Source organism: Corvus brachyrhynchos, unplaced genomic scaffold, assembly GCF_000691975.1.
Source record: "Corvus brachyrhynchos isolate BGI_N302 unplaced genomic scaffold, ASM69197v1 scaffold6, whole genome shotgun sequence".
Taxonomy (NCBI): Eukaryota; Metazoa; Chordata; class Aves; order Passeriformes; family Corvidae; genus Corvus; species Corvus brachyrhynchos.
In genome coordinates, this window is record NW_008238632.1 from 220,565 (window position 1) to 243,277 (window position 22,713).

General features: G+C 41.1%; 1 protein-coding gene and 1 long non-coding RNA gene across 6 annotated transcripts in view; one reads left to right on the plus strand and one right to left on the minus strand.

Annotated features, from left to right (window-relative positions):
* The window catches only part of GRM1 (glutamate metabotropic receptor 1), a 193,577-nt gene that overhangs the window by 16,220 nt on the left and 154,644 nt on the right, over positions 1–22,713 (minus strand). For all 5 annotated transcript variants that reach the window (XM_017737264.1, XM_008635947.2, XM_017737265.1 and 2 more), the window contains 2 exons: positions 21,020–21,146; positions 15,107–16,037 (listed from right to left, as the gene is read on the minus strand). In XM_017737264.1, the coding sequence (XP_017592753.1) occupies positions 15,107–16,037; positions 21,020–21,146 (1,058 nt within the window). The remainder of the gene's footprint in view (positions 1–15,106; positions 16,038–21,019; positions 21,147–22,713) is intronic.
* On the plus strand, positions 7–14,409 carry LOC108447401. Its single transcript, XR_001862945.1, has 3 exons — positions 7–2,444; positions 3,220–3,342; positions 13,662–14,409. It is a non-coding gene; the product is annotated as an uncharacterized LOC108447401 (long non-coding RNA).

Consider the following 22,713-nt stretch of genomic DNA (forward strand, 5'->3'; position numbering starts at 1 on the left):
AGTGGTTATTTGTATCCTGAGCCCAGAGGCACGATGGATCTTCTGTGCATTTGAACAAGGAGCTGGCATACCATCATGAAAGTGTCTGAGTTGCTTTATAACTAACCCCTGGGTGCAATAACAGGGAGTCTGGCAGAGGAAGCAGGGAGGCAGTGCAGAGGGTTCCTGAAAGAAGTGGATTAATTGCTTTACTTTATGTTCTTTGAAGCAGAAAAATGCTTCTGGCTAGTCATTCAGAACAGGGTAGGTAACAAGCCTGTTGAAATTTGCAGTGAGGAATATGAGGATACAAGGGAAGTGTCACTCTTGCTACCATTTTTTCTCTTAAGTGTAAATGAATCATCCCATGAGGCAAACAGCTGTGTCAGGATTATAGGAAGTGTAAATTGCTATCTGCAATGTTTTATATCTGAACAGCTGTGAAACTAGAAACATTCACCTTCTGCTCTGGAATTATTCTCTCTGCTCAATCAGACTTCCCAAACAGATGCATACTGAATGAATCTGTCTGGTGCCCAAGAAAACTGAGGTGCAGTACACTGTGCTACTTATCATTTGAAGTCATGGTCAGAGATCCTCCTCACTAGATGTAGTCCAAGCTGTAAAAAAATCTTTCACATTCCCCATGTGAAAAAAGTACAGAATAGCACATCACCAGAATTTGTACAATCTCATTTGAAACAACTGACCATCAATAACATTAGGAATAAAGTAAAATGGGGAGGATATTCAAGGAAAGTTAAGTGATAGCCCTGAATCAGCTTCTCATTTTAAAGAACTTATTTAATACAGGAAAGCAGAAGTCTTGTACCATGTGCCCTTGGCACACTGCCTCACATTCAAGAGCAGTTCCTGCTCCAACACTCAGACTGGCTGCCTCTGCACTCCCAAGGAATAGCTCAGCAACACCACAAACTTTCTGGCCTGCTTTTCACCTCCTCAGTGCTCTAGCAATCTGCAAGGTGACTGGGAAGGTAAGCACCCCTCATGTGCAGAACCAGACCAGTAAAGTGTTCAACTCAACTCTCACCCCAAATCCTCTTGCCTCTCCAGTTCTAGCATCTTCCTAGGAAGAAGCATGTTCCTCTTCAGATGTTTGTGTCCTTGAAAGGTCAGGTTTTATGTATGGTTGTCATGGCTGCATCAAAAGATATCTACACAAAAAGAAGCAAGGGCATGTCGTTTTCCTGTAGGATGGGGAGCTGAATTTTCAATGCCTTTCATATGAGCTAGGACCTGATAGAAGATTTCTAAGCCAATAGATGAAGTTGGGAAGATGGACAGATTCTTGGTACAAATTAATTTTTAAAACACAAGTACTGAAATCCTGTCTAAGTGATGTCTGGAAATAATTGCTCTGGGCTTTAAGTTAATTATGCTAATCAACAGCACAGCGACAGGTTTTGGAGAGAAATTAAGAGCCGTGGTGCAAAGAGCAGTACAAGTAGAAAGGAGTCTATAGGGTTATTCACCCTTGCCCAGCAGAGTGAGGCATTTGGATAATTATCACCCACAGAGGACTGAGAAGCAGGAGTGATTTCTGTCAAGGTGTGAGCATCTGCTGAAGAGGACAGAAGGGTCAAGGTAACCAAAGAGAACATAATCCCAGAAGGATGCCCAGAAAGACCTTGCACTGAGCTGGAGAGTGAATATGGAGCAAAGGCTGTGTGTACTTCAGGTCACCCCAGGGCAGCAGGAGCCAGATGTGTGCTGGGGGAGCGCCCTGGCACTCCCCAGTTGCTCCCTTCTGCTGCTCCACCTTCCCCTCTGTGTCAGCACAACCCTTGGTGCAATTATTCAATCATCTGGCAGGGAATGACAGGGACAACTAATCTGGGTCACAACTATGCCAGAAAAAGAAAGGGAAAAAAGCCCCTTTTGTTTCCCAATTTGAGTTCACAGCAGATTCTTGTCCCTGCGTACACGAAGTGATGGCATGGGGTAAAGGAAGGCTTTGAGTGTCACTTCTGGCTTAGGGCAGCTTAAAGCATTTGTGGATTGACAGGCTATGATAGCCCAAAGTAGCTGCAGGAAAATCTCCTGGCTGTCTGGGATGGTGGCCGGAGAGATTTTTGAGATAATTTACGGAACACTAAGGATTAAGAAATGTTTATAGCCTTATGTTTCAGAGGATATGGGAAAGTAAAGGAGGAAGGACTGCTCACTGACTGGGGAGCACAGAGATGCCTGGGGCCACACTTTGTGACCCCCAGAGCCTTTACTGCCCAGGCACCCAAGCTCCGACTGCACACCCACGCAATCCCGCCCTCCACCCCGTGAGCCCACGAATGAATCTGCCGGCTGGGCACAAGAGCCGCGGCTCAGCGGGGCTGATGCCACCCCCACGCCTCGTCTGCTCTCTGGGCACTTGCTGCGGCTGGCTGCGCTGCTGTGGCTGCGCTTTCAGGCATAGCTCCCTATCAGTCCTTGTCAGTCTGCTCAAGGTAGATAATCCCTCGGGGGGGGGCTCCACAGACTACGGGATTTGCTTTTTTTGGTTTGATTGGTTGTTTCCTGGGTATGTTGGCTATCTGGTTAGTGAACTTGTTTGGGGGGTTTGAGATGCAAAAAATTAGTAATGTGGAATAAGTCCCAATTTCCAGACAATCTTTTCTCCGGGAATGCAAGGCTTGCAAGCCAGCCAAAATAGGCTGAATGGAACTATCTGAAGATTTAGGTTGTGCCAGGAAAAGAAATGGCCAGAAAATAACATTAAAAAAAAAAAAAAATCATTCAAGTAGAGGGGAAGACCAACAAGAACTCTAAATAAGAAAGCGTGAACATTCTTGGCTTTAATACACCAAGAATGAGGAAAGATTAATAGTGTTGGGTAAAGGGAAGGAAGATATACTAAAGAGAAGGTGGCTTGTAGATGGTTATTTAAACTGAACCTGTGATTCTCTGGGGCTGATCAGACTGAAATTGCAAACACCAGCAAATAATCTACTAGTGAGGGGTTGCTATAATCAGATCAAGGGGCCCTTGTTTTGATAGAGTTTATGATAAGCTTTGACATCTCTGGCTGTGGTGCTGCAGCACAGCTGTGCTAAACTAATAATTTTCTGCTGAAAGGGACAACTCTCACCCCTGTTCCCCAAACCATGGACATTAGGGACAGTTTGTCTTGTGCTGACATTAGTGTTTATCTGACCTTGAAATCTGGCTCAAGGAATCCAGAAGACAGTAATTCATTTTCTTTTCTTTTTTTCTCTTTTTAAGGTTAATTTTATAGGGTGGAAGAAAGCCACATCTTGCACACCACAAAAAAAAAAACCAAACCCAGAGAGCAGAGAAGGGGAAACAGCTTAAGAAGAGATAAACTGAAGCAGTAAACTAGAAATGGTAAATTGTCTATAACGCACTAACAAAAAACTTGGAGTTTTTAGTTTTCAAGTGGGCTTTAAAGTAACAAATTGTGTGATTACTTTCAGCCTGCACAATTGTTTGCAGTTTTCAGTGATAATGACTTTTAACCTATGCTTGTCAGGTGTGGGAGGCTGAATGCCAGAGCACATATACACTCTGAAGAATTAGTTGACTTGTTATTTCAAAATTAAATAGTCTCTAACAACTTTAATGTGGAGGCAGATGTTTTATTGATACAATATACTTTCAACCCACGCTTAAAGTGGTTTCTTAGAGTTCCTTTGGCACAGCAGAGAGCCCAATTTCTCATGCTGGCCATGTTTATTAGTGAGTCTTTGACAGTGTATGTCTTCTGTGTGTGGAGTCTGTTCTACAGATGCACCTTGGTCTGAAAACCCTAAAAAAAGATCTGACAATGACAAATTTGCCCATTCAGAGTCTTTGGGGTACAGAGCTAAGAACAGGGAGAACAGAGAGGAATGTTGTCACACCTCTGCTCCGGATGGGAATAGTTTTCAGTGTGTTTGGGACAGATGAAAAACAGAATCAGAAGACAAGTGCAAAAAGCATCACACTATACTAACGAAAAAAAAAAAAATCTAATTCAAGTAGAAAGCCAAGAAAGAGATTTTTAAATTCCTTACTCTTACAAACTCTTAAATAACCAAGAACAAAAATATAAGAAAGCAAATTGCTCTGTTACACACATCTGAGGGATGGACATTTAGCAAAAACTACATCCCGATTTTGGACTCAGCAGTGCAGCAGAAGTTAGCCTCTGCTTTGCCATATCCATCATATCCTTATACGGTATTTGTAAATGAACATGTCTTGATTCTGCAGATTTAATTTCTAAGAGGGTAGAGAACCATACCCACCTACATTCCCTTAGCAGAGATGGACCATCTTCTCTCTCAGGGGGTAGGATTAATTTGTGAATTACAGAGTCTGGCTAAAAATCAGATGCTTTGTCAGCATGTGATCATAGCATCTGCAGTTTGTCTTGTGGTGTTTTGTTTTGTGAGTGTCTTGGGGTGACTTAATGATGTGCATCCCCTATCACCTGCTCTGTGCCAAGACATTAATCCTGTGCTTTCCTGCGCTTTTAAAACTGGGTCCGAGAGAAAGAAAAAAAAGCCAGGCCAACTTTTCAAAGCGGTTTTTTAGTCAAGGACACAGATACACACTCCCCTGCGTTCTGCTGTGGCAGCAAGAGGGAGGAAGCGCCCTTCCTGCTTTTAGCCTGCCCTCGGCTCCTTTTCTCAAGAGAGAGACAACCTGCTAGCAGAGGCATACTGTCTTTTCCCTGGAACTTCAGTTTCTTCTTCTACTCCTCTGGACTGTTCAGCAAAACCAGAACATCATCTGGGAGGCCCGGAGGGGCCCACGCCCAACCCCAGCTCCGGAGAGGAGTGAGAGAGACCATACCCAAAGAAAGGACTGAAATTTACCAGGTTCTCTCCACAGCGAGAGGTCTTATTATTTAGCATTATTCTTTCCCCGTGCCTGAGTGCATTGTGTTTGTTAAATAAATAGGTTTGTTTCCTTTCACTTCCCTCCGAGGAAAATTTTTCCCGAACCTGGTGGGGGAGGGATGGCTGTAACCTGCCTTCTATCAGAGGACATCCATTTTGGACGTTCCTCCGAACTTGTCTCAAACCGGGACAGTGAGGCACCCCTGAGCAAAGGAGAGTGCTCATCACAAGTAGGGATAAGCTTGTGAACAAGCCAGAATGCAAAATGCTTTTCACATCAGTGAAAGAGATTTGTCCCCTTCTTAGGCTCTTATGTGCCTCTTATGTGTCCCTAAGCAAGGAAAAGGATTGAATAAATAAGCAGTAGTTCTTCATTTCACATTAGTAACTTTGCATTAAATTGTTGGTATGAATCAAAAGTATTTTTCAGATGTCTTCATTTGAGGGAAAAAACTGTATACAGATGTGCCCGGAGGGGCCCACGCCCAACCCCAGCTCCGGAGAGGAGTGAGAGAGACCATACCCAAAGAAAGGACTGAAATTTACCAGGTTCTCTCCACAGCGAGAGGTCTTATTATTTAGCATTATTCTTTCCCCGTGCCTGAGTGCATTGTGTTTGTTAAATAAATAGGTTTGTTTCCTTTCACTTCCCTCCGAGGAAAATTTTTCCCGAACCTGGTGGGGGAGGGATGGCTGTAACCTGCCTTCTATCAGAGGACATCCATTTTGGACGTTCCTCCGAACTTGTCTCAAACCGGGACAGTGAGGCACCCCTGAGCAAAGGAGAGTGCTCATCACAAGTAGGGATAAGCTTGTGAACAAGCCAGAATGCAAAATGCTTTTCACATCAGTGAAAGAGATTTGTCCCCTTCTTAGGCTCTTATGTGCCTCTTATGTGTCCCTAAGCAAGGAAAAGGATTGAATAAATAAGCAGTAGTTCTTCATTTCACATTAGTAACTTTGCATTAAATTGTTGGTATGAATCAAAAGTATTTTTCAGATGTCTTCATTTGAGGGAAAAAACTGTATACAGATGTGAATACTACTTTTGCTGTTTTATAGCCTTGACCTTCCATAAAGAATATTAGAGATCCACATGATATCCTTCAGTACCCAAATTTTTTCACCTCCAAATTAGCTCAAAGATGTATGAAATCAAAAGGTGGCTCAGAGACCCCTGCAGAATAAATGCTTGCAGAAAGAACACCCTGCATGTTTATTCTAGCAAGTATTTGTACATGAATTAACATATGTTTTTGAAATGTCACGGCTCTCTTTGTTTCTGCTGAGGTGAGGTGAACAACAGTGGCATGGCTGAAACATCACACTTTGAGAACAGAAGGGAGGTAAATTGCATTCTTGACTTTAAAAATGTTAGTGACCTCTAGAAGACTTGTATTTTAGTTCTTTATTCCATTTCCATTTTCTATTTCAGAGCACTACACAGAGAACATAGGTTTGGGGATTGTTTTGTTTCCTGAGAATGTGCTTATGAGAGTTGGAATCTGATTTCTACATGTAATGGTCAGAAACATCCAGGGGTTTAGGTGCTTAACTGGATGTAACCACCTTCAACACCTACTTATGTACCCGACACTCTTAAAAAGTGATGTTTTCTTCCTTATTTTTCTCACAGAGACAATTGTAACCAAACCAATGTGAGAGTATGGTGCTAAGCAGATAAACAACACTTGCTTATCCCTACATGTGAACGCAGTTGTTTGTATCACTCACTATTGAGTTGGTGCACTTTTGCAGCGTCCTAACTGGATGTGAATAATGTATATAAATACCAAAATACAAGGAAATGTAATAAGTGATCCAGTCAAGCAAGAAATTAAATTACAAGTGGTGTCCTCATTCCTGTGGTTTATGCCAAGAAAGATACTAGCTTTCCCCAGGATTTCTGTAGTGCTGCCTTTACTTCCCCTCAGTCAGGAAGCAGAGGTTATGGTACATAACTGTAAAGCTCCCCTCTAATGTGACTGTGTATCTATTTGTCATTGTGCTTAAGTACTGAGAGTTATTAACAAAGCTACAGCAGTGCCCCCAAGCAGAAAAACATTTTTTGATTCAGCATCCTGAGAGCTGCAAAACAAGAAAAGGAGTAGTAAGGTGAGGTTCTCCAGCAGTCCTTGGGCAAGAACCAGGCTGGACTGAGAGACCATGCCTTAGATTTTTATCCTGTCAAAATCTCCTGGGAGAATGAAGTTGTGAGTGCCCATGAAAGGAAAATGGCAAAACTGCCATGGACTGGAAACTTCTGAGAAAGAGAGGAAATTGCACAAAACCTTACACAACAGCCCTCTCATCTAAAGGGACCATGCACATAAAACGTGGCTCTGACTGGTGATAAAGAAGCAGAAGTCTGGATGGGAGGGCAGGGTGCAGGCAATGTATCCTGTAAACTTACTCAATATAACCTGGGTTTTGCCTGGGAGGGGGGTGGTTTATCATCACTACTCTTACTGAGAGGCCACTGCAGAACCTCATAGCTTTTCTAAGTTATTTCTCCCAAATGTAATCTCAGGCAGCCTCTGTTTGGCCATGGAAGCAAACCCAGAGGACTGAGCTTAAACTGACTGAGCCAGGCCTTTTGGTTTGTGCTTGATCACAAACATCCCAATTATGGTGTGTATCTGTCCCCACTCCTCCTCATCTTGCCTTAGGAATGGCATGTGATCAGTTATGCATAAGCTGGGACTCCCTTTAGTTGGTATAATTTGCAAGGAAAACTTATGTTGCCTTATGCAGCTATGCCCCTTATTTCTCATTAGAAGGATGAAAAAATCCACTATCACCAGACTGGTTATTTTGCACATATACACACAGATAGACAATTTGGTATATAATTTGATATATGCATATGCCATGCCTGATTTTTAAATAAATATGGGTTTTAGTAGTTATTTAATTGAGAAGAAATGTAGGTGTGGAAGTGATATCTGAAAATCTTTTATCTCCTATTCTGTATTTAGTTTTTGGTCTATGGGCCAGAACTACAATATATGTGCATCACAAGCGAATGCAAATTCAAGGCTATGGAAGACAATATTAGATATAATTACATAGATCAAATTTAATAGACAACCCTGCAGCAGAGCTAGAAGAGATTACCATTGGATTGTTCAGTTTCACACTCCCCTGTTATTTTGTGTTTCTTCCCAGTTCTTTAACATTGGTTCTAAGAGTCTCTTTGGAACCATGTAACTGTCTTCTGAGAGTTTCAAATATTCACTTAAATCAATATACTGACATGGACTGAACAGCTTGACTGGGTTTGTTGTATTTTCTTACATGAAATTCACATCACATCCACAAGAGAACAGGGTAAGAGCTGCAACATGTCACAGCGCTATGTGTCTGCAAAATCATTCATGGTTTAAGACCAGTAAACAGCCCAGCAAAGCCAGCAAACATACCAGCTGCTGAGAGAGAGACGTTTGGCATTAACACCTTCAGCTGTCCTTTGTGAGCATGCAAGAGGCTTTCCCAAAAAGCCACTGCAATCTCAGAAAAGGGTGAAAGACTACACTGAATACAGAAGCTGGGTAAATGTCAGGGAGGGCTGCAATACAAAGATGAATCAGGCCAGACCAGGGTGCTACCTGCCTTCCCTGTGACAGCTGTGTCACCAGGAGCCTTTCTAGAGGTGCCATATCTGCATCAACCTGTGAAGGAAGCAGACTCCTCCATGACATGCCCTGGGTGTGATGTAAGGGTGAACCAAATATCCAGTGGTTTTGGAGCCTCGTGCCCTGATGGGGATCTGGGAGCCTCAAAGCCACGGACCAGCGCACCACCTTGTGCCCCACGGTGCCACTGCCCTAGAGAGTCAGCCCCAAAACCAGAGTGTGGGTGTCAGCATTTTATTGGAGGTTAATGAAAAGATCAGATATACAGCAACAAATTGTTTAAATAAACAACCGAATCTGTCCTGTACAATTTTGCCAATTTTTTTTTCTTTTCAATCTCTGTATAATTTTTCCCACTGGCAGAAGCTCACATCCTTTCTGCTGTTCCAAAATTGTCTTTCATAATATGCCATTTCCCCCGGGGTAAGCTTCAGTAGGATGGCTGTGCAGGTGAAGAAGGTGTAAGGGTGTTCTTGAAAATGTGGTAACCTTGGAATGTGGTATTTTCCAAGGTCTGTAATGGTAAAAATGAAGGTCTTTCTTATTGTGTCTGCAATACTACTGCAGGACATGAGAAGTTTACCCACTGCATCAGTTTTCTAAATTGCAAAGCAAGGTAGTCTATAATTTCCTGTTGGATTCAGCAACCATCTCTATACTGGTTTGGCACTGCTGTATGAAGGTAAAACTACACCAGATGTTAATCTATATAAGAAGCATTTAAAGATAATTCTTGTGTGCTGCAGGCTAGATGACACACTTTAGACCAAAGAAAATACTTCTCACGTTGGTGTTGTGTCCTGAAGCACAGGATTTAATATATTTCTTTTACAGGAGAAGGTACAATGGTGACCAGTTTTTTTTAATCCTCCTCGCATTTTCCACTAAATTGACTTGTTTCAGGTGTTTTGATGCATTTCAGTCAGACAGAGGGAAATATTCCCTGTGTGGCTGTGCCAGGTTGAGATGGATTGGTTTGGTTCAATTTCACCTACTTTAGCCTGCAGAGATCAGGACAAAAGGCATTGTTTTACATCAAAAGTGCTTTCACATCTTTTGTTCAAACTTTTCTCCCTCCCTCTTGCCTCCATAACCCCTGTTTAAAGATAGAATATTGACTCCACAAAGTAATAACATAACTGGAGTTATGTTATTAGTACATGGAGTACTCCTGAGCACCTATTCCTATGACAGGGCAGTCAGGTTGGATCAAGTGACAGGCTGTAACAGATCTACATTTGAACAACTGCAACTGAGCAGGCTGAACATTTACTCTCTGTTTCTGGAAGCTCCAAGTCTTGCCATGCTGCACTGTGCATTTGCCTCCTCCCACCACCACGAAAACCAGTGAAACAAAATCTTCTGGACATACTTGTGCTAAGATTCCCCTCACTGTGTGTCTGTGGGAGGCTTGGAAAAAGAGGCGAAGAGCCCAAAAGCCTTTGTGGACTGTGAGTGGCCAAGGGAAATGAGTCCAGAAAAGCACGACTTGTCAGTACAGCTTGCTCAAGATGAAATGCCAACTCAGCAAGTCAGTTCAAAGAGAAACACTAACTTAAGAATAACTGGAGATAATTTTATAACTGGCAAGACGAAAAGGCAGGTAGTTCCCTAAGCCATGCTAAGGGAACAGACATGGTACTAGAGGTTACTGAGAACCCTGATTCCCAGTTAAAAAACTGTATGTAGGGATCCAGAACAGAGGGAGAAAGGACAAAGAGAAGCAGGAAGAAGTTACTAAGGGATGTTGTGTTGTCTGGAAATTTTTATTGGAATAAAAGAAACCAAATTTTAGAGATCCATGGGCCAGGTGACTGCCTGGACACTGCTTAGAGTGGATGCCTGTGACAGCAGTTTAGAGGCATGGACTGCCGAAATGTGTTAAAAAGATAAATTACATGTTTGGAAGTACTTTAAATCAGCTATTCATTTCTAAGGGCAGACAGCTGGATGAAAAATAATTGGATGTAAATATACTAAAATTACAAAGGGAAAGCAGGTGGCCTATGCATTAATGTGGAGTCTTGGCCATTCACTGAGTCTTGCTAGTTGGCTTCCTATTAACTCAGATTTTGCTACACAGTGTATATTGACAAATAAATCCTTACTTACTGCAATAAAATGGTGTCCAGACCTGGGTTCTCAACCATAAATTTAAAATAATTTATACGTGGAGACTGAGGGAGCACATAAGCATCACTGCCAAACCTGGAGCTAATTACCCAATGATAAAAAATGAACTTTCTCCCTGCAGTCACTCCTGCAGCACTGATCCCTTCCAGGCTACTGCAACCCACAAGAAGCATGATAGAAAAGGTGAGCCTTGCTGTGTGGCTCAACTCTATTTGAATTGTGTGTGTACCACAGAAAAGCAACACAACAGACCTGCAGACTGCAGGCCTGACTTCAGTCTCCTGCACACTGAGTAGGGTCCTTTTGAAGCAGTGGCTGGAGAGGGTACTTCCTGAAACCTCATCAGAATCAGTATCTGAAGTGTCACTGGCTATTTTTTCTGCATGTAGTACAGAAGGGAGCATTTCTTCTCCAGAGAAGGGATCATACAGGCACTGTACACACGTCCTTCTTATTGACCCTCATAGACTAAAGTAACATTTGTGGCCAAGAACAAGGCTAAAGATCACAGCAAGATCCATACACAAAAGTTTTCATCTTGCATCTGGAAAAAATAAAAAATAGATGCAAAAGGCTCTCCTAATAAAAGCTGCTAGGCCATCATCCTATAACAGCCAGGATCTTGTAATACCATCAAGTAGCAAACTAACAATAAATGTCCCCACAAAGCTTCAATACAAGCAGCAGATAACAGTCTCTCTTCATCTCTCCTGATGGAGTTGCTCCATTTTTTATACATATTTAAGTATTCATTTGACAAGACGGTAAGACTGACAGTTGCTTGGTACTGAAGACATTCATGAGGGATCTCTCAGACCCAGATTCAAGCTCTCTCACAGAATAATACAAAGTATTTCCCTAGTGTATGCATTACAATGTTTTTTCTCTGTTCCAAAATGCTACTGGACAGACAAGGACATAGAGAAAGGAGGCTTGCCCTGGGACAGTGCATAATCCAGTTATAGAGCATCCACCTGGGAAATAAAGGAGATGCTCTTAGCCTAAGTGAGTGCTTTAACTTTTGTGGTAAGATTCCCTCATGATTTTCCAATGTCTTCTCTCCATGGGAAAAAAGGAAGTCCCTCTGGACCAGGGAAAATCCTTACCAGCAAAGCCTGATTTGATGAAACATTTTGAGAGGCCAGAATTTTCTGGAAACACATATATTCCACTGGAAAATTCCCAACCAGCTCTATGGAAAATAATTCTGGCTGTAATTGCTCATAGTTTAACTCAGCCAAAGTAAGAGAGAGTTCAAATCCTCAAGGCCGCACGTACCATCTTCAGAGTGCAACAGATCAGTAAAAGCAGTGTGCTTTATTTTTTAAGTGAAGACCAGTGTTACTAAGCAATTTATTTTCACTGAAAATCTGTGGCAATGCAACTGAGACAGACATTTTTCAAGATGATGTTTCTGACCTCTAGATCAGCACCAGAGGTAGCTGAAGGTTTTGAATTGACTAATAAATCCTGTGTTAATAGACTTCTCTGGTTAATTATTTTGCTTTACTTGAGGAAGGAGAAAGGAAGAGTGCCTTGGCTTGCTCTAATCCCCAAGTTATACTAGTTAAACTAACAGCACAACATTGCATGAAAATGCTTTATGAAGGCTTATATAAGTTTGATTTGCCCTTGTAAATGTAAAAAAATGTCCATTTTTAAAACTAATTCAATTTAACCCTATATCTCCCCACCAATTTAATTTAGATGGATGCCACTATTCTGTTTAGAAACTGGAATTCAATGGATTAAGCACAGAAGAGATTTGATACAGAGAGCAAAAGAGATGAAAATTGAAAAGCAGAAAAACAAAAGCAAACTAGGAAGAGAGAGAAGGTATAACAAGAAAATAGATGAACACACCTAGAAGAGAAATCTTTTGAGTTCAGAACTGCTGGCCACCTATAGACAGAAAAACATGGCCATGGGGAGAGACTATTGAAGACTCTAAAACAGAGCAACATACTTACAGGGATTAGAATTACTGAAAATGTGGCAAATAAATCCCAGGTTTTGATAGGGAATTAAAACAAAAAAACCAACCAAATCAAATTTTAAAAAATCCACCCAAAACCAAAACCAAAAAATAAAACAAAACAAAGCCCCCACAAAAAAACCCATAGAAAATCAGTCTGGAAGTCATTCCTGTGGGCACTGAGCATGTACCAGTAGCTTTAAGTCCTGTTTCAGGAAGGACCTGACTACACATTTGAGTTATCTAGGTGCTTCAAAAGCTGCAGCAAATTCTACTTTTTCTTTCTTGATTTCCCCAGTGACTCACTTTTTTATCTGTGTTGTCACAATGTCCTCAGAAATTTTGCAATGGACTCAGCTAGGAGCTAAGGAAACCCTCCAAAGCCCTGAAATTACTTTTTGTTTTGCCTTGTGACTTTATTTCCAAGGCTTCATGTTTCTGTATTAAACTTCTTTCAGTTCTTCATGCCTATGAACAGAGAGATAGGCTGTCCTTTTCCATCAGCAATCCCAGTGTGCCTCTGCACCTGTGCTGGTTTGGGTGAAGAACATGCAGTAACTGTACAAGAGGTTTAGGCCAGGGGTGGGAATTTGGCTGTATAAAAGGCAGGGATGCTTAACTTGAGGAAAAAAGGCATATTAACTAGGTATTGAGCTTTTAGTTTAGAAAAGCAACTTAAAACTCTGTAGAGCTTTTTTGCTTCATAACACTCACACAGGCTTAACAGGGAGGTCAAGAAAATCTTACTAAAATTGTGTAACAAACAAATTGCTAAAAAGCTCAGGTAAGCCTTATTGTATTTTAAAGGTGACAGTGATGAGGGGGAAGCTCCACTTTTGAATGGGATGAAATATTCTCTCATATTAAGAACTGTGTTCTAAGTATATTGCATATCTAAGTATATCTAAGTGTATTTTAATATTTTAATAATTTTTAATAATAATTTTAATAATAATTTTTGATATTTTAATATTACTTTTTTTTTAAATAAAAGTAGAAGAAGAACAAGCAGAACAAAGAATTAGTTATTAAGTTTCTCATGACCTAAAATACTTAAAAGTCCTCTTTTTTTGACAGACAACATCTTAAAGAAACCAACAGCGTTAGCCTGAGACCACGCTGCAGGGACACCACACTAGTTTCTTACAGATGCCTGAGTCCCCATCCAACTACCACAGAGTCAGAGGAAGTCTCCATCTTTCTATTTGCATGGAACTCAAGCTCTTGGGCTACGGAGATTTTTGGCCATCTCCCTGGAGGTGGTGGCTGCTAGGACTGCTTGCCACTCCCTGCTCCTTCTCCGTCTAGCCCAGGAGCTGGCAGCCTTGATGTGGCCTCTGTGGCACACTGAGCCGTGTATTTGGGTCACTTTGGTCTCCATTCCCTTCCCTTCTGACCCCCCGTCAAGCAAAAAAATAAAATGTATTGAAGTAGCATAAAGACAAAATTGATCACAGCATGGGTTTTCTACAGTATTACCTCCATCACCAGGACAGATGAAAATGGTTCTTATGCAAACTGAATCAAAACCAACTTGAATGACTCACAGAAACCTACAGATCCCAAAAAACTGGAAATTAACTCAGTTTCAATTCCATTGGGAAGCTCAGAAATGTAGGTTTCACTGGTGCTTTATTTATTTTTTTTTTAATTGGGACAAAAATCATCTAAGCTCATATCTAGCCCTGTGGTGCTTCTTTAAAGATTAAAAAGCAATAAGATAATAAAGAATGCAAATTTTCAGACAGCTTCTCACAGGGAGTTGCTGTTTGAAGCAACAGTTCTCTCTCCCGCTCTGCTGCATCTGGGTTGCTTTTAATTATTAGCAAGGAAAATAACAGGTTCAATAGATGTGAATGCAAGTTCATTTTCACCATCAGTTGACTTCTGCAACTTTCACACCAACGCTGAGTTTGGGAACATGGAGAGATTGACACGAATGATGAGTAAGAGTATTGCTCATAATGCTGAGTATTAAATAGAGCATAGGGATAGCATGGAGAGTGCTTTTGAATCACAATCATGAGGGCTGTCACAATACACTCCTTAAAAACTAATGTTCAGTCCCCAGCTTTCACACACATTCCAGTGGCCTTAGGCAAGTACGTGTGATTTACAATCACTCAGACAGAGATTTCTTTTCTAAAAGGCTACAGTAGCACCTCAGTTTGAACATAATGCAGAGCAACTGCACATCAGGGCACGAGATCCCTGTCATAGGCACATGTGACGGAGATGCAAGAAGCTGCAGATGGAGGTGGTTACTCTGCCACTGCCTGACTTGCCCCAGTGGTACAGGGAGCTGTGCAAAGGGCTGACTTCAGAGTAGGAGAGAAGATAATAAGGAACATGTCAATATCCATCTTAGGCTTGGAACTAAAGGGTCATTTCCACCTTCTCTGCTACACATGAGATGAAAAACTGTTACATACCTTACTATTCAGCAGACTAGTCAACCAAGAGAGAATGGCAAAGAGAGGAACATATACAGATAGATGTGTACCTGCAGTCAATCCACTTACTTTGGATTTCCAGCCCCTGGCTTCTTTCTCCGGAATATGTTGAGGAAAGTGTTGGACTTGCAAGGTGCCTTGCCATCCCCGACATGCATACGCACCACATCCGAGGTGGTGAAGGCACTGCGGACGTTCCTCTCAGGCTTGGCTATAATGATGTACATCTTAGGAGTGAACATGCACCCCAGAGCCACTGTCACGCTCAGACTCACTGCGAAACAGGTGGTGATGATCTTGTAGTTGCTCCCAAAATAGATGGGCACGAAGGCCAGCCAGATGATACAAGTGGTGTACATAGTGAATGCAATGTACTTGGCCTCATTGAAGTTGGCGGGCACATTGCGAGTCTTGAAGGCATAGTATGTGCAGCTCATGATGAGGAGTCCATTGTAGCCCACGGGAGCCACGACGCCCAGGTTGCTGGTGTTGCAGATAAGGTAAACTTCCTTAATGCTGGGGTAGGAGAGGATGGGCATGGGGGGCTCCAGGATGATCAGTGTGATCACCAGTGTCAGCTGCACGCTGATCAGAATGGAGGCGATGACCACCTGGGCCCAGGCGCTCATGAAGCGGGGCTTGCGGGTACAGATCTTCTTCTTGCTGCCCGCCAGGATGCGCGCGATGCGGTTGGTTTTGGTCACGAGGGCGGAATAGCACATGGCGGAGGAGAGGCCCACCAGAAGGCGCTGGAGGTAGCAGGATGTCGTGGTGGGTTTAGCTATGAGGGTGAAAGGGCAGACGTAACCCAGAAAGATGCCAGCCAGGATAATATAGCAGAGCTCGCGGCTGGAGGACTTGACAACAGGGGTGTCTCTGTAGAGCACAAAGATAAGGGTGACAAACATGGTGACCAGGATTCCCAGGCAGGAAAAGACCACAGCCACAATAGACTCTATATTGCTCCACTGGAGGTACTTTACAGGGATGGGTTCGCAGCCTGCAGTGTACAGAAGAGAAACAGAGAGTTAGAAAGGCAGCTCCTGGAAGAACCCTCTTTTCTGTATCTCAATATAATACAAACATTAGCATATGGCTATGTAACATGGATTATTAAAAACATTTTACAAAGAAATGATCTGCAGCATGGAAAAGTTCACATGAAATATGTTCAAAAATCAGCCATCCATTTTGGGTGTCCCAAACATTTTTTCATGATCCTACAAGAGGAAATTAGATTTGGAAATACCTGCTTTTGGAGATACCTGATTACAAGCCCAGCATATCAAAGGCACAACTGGGAACAGAACACAGACAAACTCAGCATCATCTCTTCATTTCAGCAGTGAAAGCATTGTTGCAAATCAGAATGGGTAGGTTTTTTACCTCCTCAGATTAACTTATTTGATCATTACCACAATCATTATCGTTGGATCTACTACATTCTTTTGAGAGTGATTTTATAAATAATATAAATTAATTAGAGGTCTACGGACAGAAAAATGGTAATAAATCCAAAATTTTAATGGAACTGTATCATAGATACCATACCGTCTTAGTACATTTCCTTTTTTCTCTTCACATTACCTTATTCTTATTTTGTCAAACCCTCCCTGCTCTTTGTTTTTCCACTAAAAAATATAATTTAATTCCCTTGGAAAAGCCAAACCCACAGAATATGCATGCCTTCAAACAAAAACTGGAAAGACTCTCCTTTCTGACTAGTACAGATGTGCAAACATAGGTATCTGTTAAGATGGTGCTTAACTGCTCTCTCCCACGCTCAAGTTTAAGGAATCTCTGGGTATCTTCCTCACTGTGCTGAAGAAGTAATACCAGCAATAAACATTACAGAGAAAATAAAATCATTTGTGTTAATAAGATGCTATGGTTGTGAAGCTGTTATGGAAAACCTTCATTCTGGCATTTTCTAATTTCTGTTCTTCACTTAGTAGTTCCAAAATGCTTTTAAAATGTTTCTTTATCCCAAGGGAAGTATCCATGGCCTCTTCTACTTCTTGTTTCTGTCCTCCTCCAGTTTCCCTAGGACACAGCTCACCTTTTCTGCCTTTCCCCCACCTCTCAAGTATCTTTCCTGCCAGTCCCTCATCATCACTGCCTCAGTTCCCCTTACAGTTCAGTTTTTTCTAGCCACCTCTCCACCCAGATGTCTTCATCAAAACCGCTGGTCCAGATTTTCTCATCCTGGCCTGGCTGCTCATAAACTCTGCCTATCTGAGTTGTTGGACATGCCTGAAAAGAACAGGGAGGAGATGGTAATGTCAGCAAGCTTGTGAGAGAGGCATTTTTTCCTCTCAATTTTGCTGCTAAATCTTAACAAGGGCCCTGATGTTGTGATGGGCTAAAGTCATGCTCAGTCCCTTCCTCCTCAGTGTGGAGTATATCTGCAGAAACCACCTATGAACTAAAAGCTTCTGAGTCCCATCGTTTTGCCTAATTTATATGCATCTTCCATGGGGTGACACAAAACTACCAACAGATACCTCTGCTGTAATGTAGGTACCTGTACTGTAATGTAAAGTCCTTCCTTCCAAATAATAGAGAAGTAAGCCAAGGTATGGATCGGGGTTGAACAGTTTTACTGTAACCTCATTTTGAGAAACAGAAGGAGAAAAAATGGTTTTTGTTGAAATTAAAAAAAAAAAAAATCAGCCCAAGGCAAAGTCCTGACATGGAAAATTTCTGCTTGAACTTTTAATATCTGCCAATGTCATATGAACTGAAAGAAGGTCTTATGATTCTGTACACTTTGTCTCAAAGAATGCCAAGCTGACTTAAGTACAGGTGGTGTTGTTACACATGCTTGTAACATCAAAAACAGTAGAAATTGTAGCCGTAGCACCAGAGGTCTTATTTTATAAAGAAAATATAATAAAATACAAAGAAAACTTTATAAAGAAAATTATAAATTAAGAAAATTATAAATTATAAAGTGGCCTCTGGAACCACATTGAGACTGAAGGAGGATACCCAGGAAATTGTGCACACATTAAAAAACAAAACAAAACAAAACAAAACAAAGAGGAAAAAAAAAAAAAAAAGCCCCCACAGCAACTAACCCAAACCTCAAAAAAATCAGAGCAAAAGCTTCACAGTTAAATTTTCTGGTAAAAATATGTCTGGTAGTTTTCATGCACTATTTTCCCTGCATTTAACGATGAATAATTCCCAAGATCAAAAGGCTAATAATTTTTTTTATTTTTATATTCATAGTGCAAAGCTAATAAGAGAATCTGTTATGTTTTCTGGGGTCATTAGCACATCCCAGGTAACTGACGGCCCCAAAACCTTATGATTATTTTCATAAGTCTGTAAAACTTCTTATCCTATCTTGTATTATTGCTTATTTAAGGTGTTTTTTGTAAATTGAGTTTACTAGCTTGACATTCATCCTTTTTACATTATATTCTGGTACTATAAAAAATTTCTCTTGGCACAAGGTCTAAGGTACTGGCTTGAGTGACTATTTCTCAGGTAAGATTTTCATCATCTGTGATGAGAAATCCTTTGTGTCTGCTGAGTCCACTTCACTGAATTCATATGTAGGGGAAGCCAACTAAAAAAAATTGTGTACATTTAAAAATAAAATTAAAATGTCAAGAAGTGATTGCTGAGCAACAGAGACTGTTTTCAAATGGAGAAAATGAGCACCTTGAAGTGCATGTCTTACAAAATAGTTTAGTATGTGCTTCACGTTTCTTGAAGGGATTAAGGATTTTAGAGCCTCCATCTGTAATGGAAAATGAGTCTAAAACCACATACATGTTTAGCATTTAAGATTTAAGGCAAAGGGAAAAACAATCTGCACTGTGAGATGTTACCGTCTGTGTCTAGATGCTATGGTGACTGTCAGGGTATGAATACAACACATAAAATAAGCTATAAAAACATGTTTGATAGGAGTCCTGGCAAGAAGAGAGAATTCCAAATTAAATCATACCAATGGTGACTCCCACAAAGTTCAAGAGACAGAGTTTATCTAGATAAATCACCCTCTTCTAAAGATTAGGATGGCATCAGCTTCCCTTCACAGCTTTGGACTTTGTAGTATAGTTCAAGTAAATCAATTTTAGGGGTTAAAAAAAGAAGGTTTTTTCTTCAATAAGACAGACTGAAGAAGCTGTGCAGGAGCAGACTGCCATTTCAATGTTCTCTAGGAAATAAGTTGATGGCTATGCTGTCATTTGGCTGACGTTACTGTGATTTTAGAACAGCAGCAGTCCAGTCTCCTTGCTGAGAAGAAACACAAATCAGCAGGTCATCTACTGATTTCATTAAAAGTTAATAGATTGCAACATGCCCCGGAGATTTTTTCCAGCACTGATTCTTTCCGCAACTCTTTTCAGCAGTGCCTGTCATTTCGACATGACCCCTTTTGAGCCACTTTGAGCAGCTGGTAGCACTGAACCATATTACCTCAAGTGCATATTGATCTCTCACCAGGTTCTTGTTCTGGCTTCTTTTTAATCGCTAAGTTCTCTTTTCTTCCCTGAAGAGAAGATATGAACAATTCTGTGAACCTCCAAGATCAGCAAAAGCTGGTTGTCTATGGATATCTGCTTTAAAATTAGCAGACACTGGTGTCCTAGGGGCAGGAATTAAATATGAGCTTTTCCAATGGTCAGGACACTTACGAAGGGTTCTGTGGATTTTTTGGTTTCTATTATTACCAGATGTTTTTCTGTAATTTGGGCCCTTACAGAATGTATTTTTCATTAACTCCTCTCCCTACAACCCACTGACATGAAACTTGAAGGGTCTGAATGATCACTGAGATTTCTGTATCCTGGCAAGTCTGTTTGTAGGTTCAGCTGCACACCAGAGCAGGGTCAGGGCAGGGTGGTGGGAGTGGGAGGTACGGGATATAGACATTTACACATACATTTTGGGCCATAACCATAACTTATTTTCCATAGAAAAGCAAGACAGACAATGGGTCATGTTTCCCAGTCTCCTGTGATTAAGAGAATATTTTTACCCAGAGAAGTGGCTAGCTTTCACTCTCAAAATGCATCCTCTGAGAGCTCATTTGGCTTCAGTGACTAGCTTGAAGTATCTCATAGAACAATTTAATCAATCTTTGAGGATTTTGTCTACGTGCTAAATGTTGCAGCAACATCTAGCTGCCAGCCAGTCATGGTAAATGACAAAGATGTGATAAGTTGCATATTTGATCTTTGGCTAGGGTGATCAGGTTGTTTCTCTGATTGCTGGCATCCAAGATTTGCAGAGGTGACATGGGGCAGAGGTGCCTCTAGTCATTCACAGTGATACAAAGCAAATGCTAAGGTCAGGGTGATGCTTCTCAATGTGTTGTAGCTATTTTTTGGGGGTAATGGTTGCTTCGAAGCCCAGAGCAGGTGTGGAAGTTGACCTTCACAAGTAAAAAATAAACAGAAGGATGCCACAGCGTGCAACTCATCCAAAGCATATACACAAGGGAGACCAATTCTAACCCTTTCTAGGCAACTTCTCTCAGGATTTTGTTGAAATTCCTCTTGCTGATGGGTGCAGTGAGAATGGTCTTTACACCAAACAAAAGTCCAGTAATCGGTTACTGAAGGTCCTGAAATCCCAGGTAAAGTGCTACTAACTGCATGGTAAAATGATCAGAAAAGCATACCAAATCAATATGACAAGAATGAACTGAACACTTGATAGTCACTGCTAAATTGCAGCAAATGCTGCTGAGTTCATTAACAGTCTTAGCAACTTTATTAATACTTGTGCTAAAAGAAGGAAAGGAACAGACAGACTATAACATTTCTTCTTGGCAGAAATTTTGCTGTATGTATTGTCTCTGCTGTTGCACTAATCCGAAAGACACCCTAAACTGCACTAGAACATTTGTCCAAGTATGTACCTTTAATATGTCTGCACGCTGCCATCTTACTGTCCTGCACACGGCGTTCTCCTTGTGCCCTGTAGAAAGGGAATGTGTTTGGAGGGACACATCCCTACCTGTCAGGTCAGCATTCGGCCACCAGCCAAGCTCACAGGCTTTACACGTGAATTCATCCTGAACAAATTCATTCTCCTTGCAAGCAGTGCAAATCCAGCAGCAGCTCACTTCTCCTTTCCTGATCACCTGCAATCCAAAATACATCCTCAGTTGTGATCCTCTATCAGACAACAAAGAAGCACACACCACCACCCCCCAGCAAACACATAACACATACAACTGTTTAAATATGACAGGATTCCTGTGTATGGCACATTTCAAACAGCTAGAAAACATGAATAATGATTTTGTATCTATTCCTGCATGTTAAAATTTGTGCTTAGGAGTTCAAGGATAACCTCTGGGGATGATTTTATTTTGTTTTGGGGAAAGCAGTTCTGAGTTGAAAGTACAAAACCATTTTCCCTCTGGTACAGAGGCAGGGTGAATGTCATATTTTCAATCAAACGTCAGGTTTTCTCTGTGAGATGGCAGAGGTCAGGACAAGTAGCTCAGCCCATGCTTAATATATATTGCATAGTAAAAAGCAGTAAACCAAGTCAAAGTTTAGAACAAAGAGTAATTCATGCATATAAATACATATATATATATATATACACGTGTACACACAAGCACAATCACATACACATAAATTCCAATTTATGTTGAAGTCTCTTTGGGGCTCTTTACACAAGCGTAAATAGAAATTCAGACAAGAGCAGATTACAAAGCATCCTGCTAAACGAAAGTATTGGGTTCTAGCAGAAAAAAAACATTAAGCAGTGACCAACCTCATGCTTCACAACAGCTTTTTTAAGGACAAATGTCCCTGAAAATGTTCTTTCTTTGCTGTGAGGGCTGCTAAATGTAATGATCCAATGCTGAGAAGATTATTTCCTTGTCTTGATTCCTAGTTTCATTACCCTGAGGCTGAAAGGAAGATTAAGGATATCTCCAGTTTCTAAGGCTCTGACAAAGACTCTGGCCTTGTTTGCCAGGAAGGAGGAATCCAGCCTTCTCTTCCAGATCTTCCTATCCATCTATATGCAGAGAGAAGTACAGTAGTGAAATGCAAATGTTTGTTTTATTGAATACTGGCTTTGTGGGCTTTTTTTTGTTAACATTTCCTCCTGCAGTCTGTGGAGAGAGTCCAATAGACTTCAAAGAGAGCTGAAGCTGGCATTTTGTATGCATGGTGTTTACATATACACATATACACAAACTGCACAATCTCAAAAACAGGGAAAAGATGTTTGGGAGGGTAGTAAATACCAATAATGTTTCTCCTCCAAGTTTGTTGAGTATGTCACTGTGCCTTTGCCAAATCATCAATCGCTTATTGCTTAGAGTAGCAAAATAGAAATAAAAAGCTGCAAATGTGCTTATTAAATGTAAACAGAAAAGAGGTCTGCTCTAATGAGATTTTGCTGAATGGGCTTCTTGCCATTTTAAACTTAATGCATCCATACCATTTTGATAGTAGTGAAACATGTCTATATGTCATCCAGACATGACTGGTAGCAAATTATTCATAGCCTGATGCAAGTGCTACTCTTTGGTGAACATAGAGTGATTTCATTTGTGTTTCCATTCCTCCTGTTGTGAACATGAGATACAAACAGGCGTGGGGGGGTTTTATTTTTTTTTTAACTTTTCCTTGCAGGTGTTATTGCTGGAACAAAATACTGGATTCCCGTGGGTCACGATATTTTCA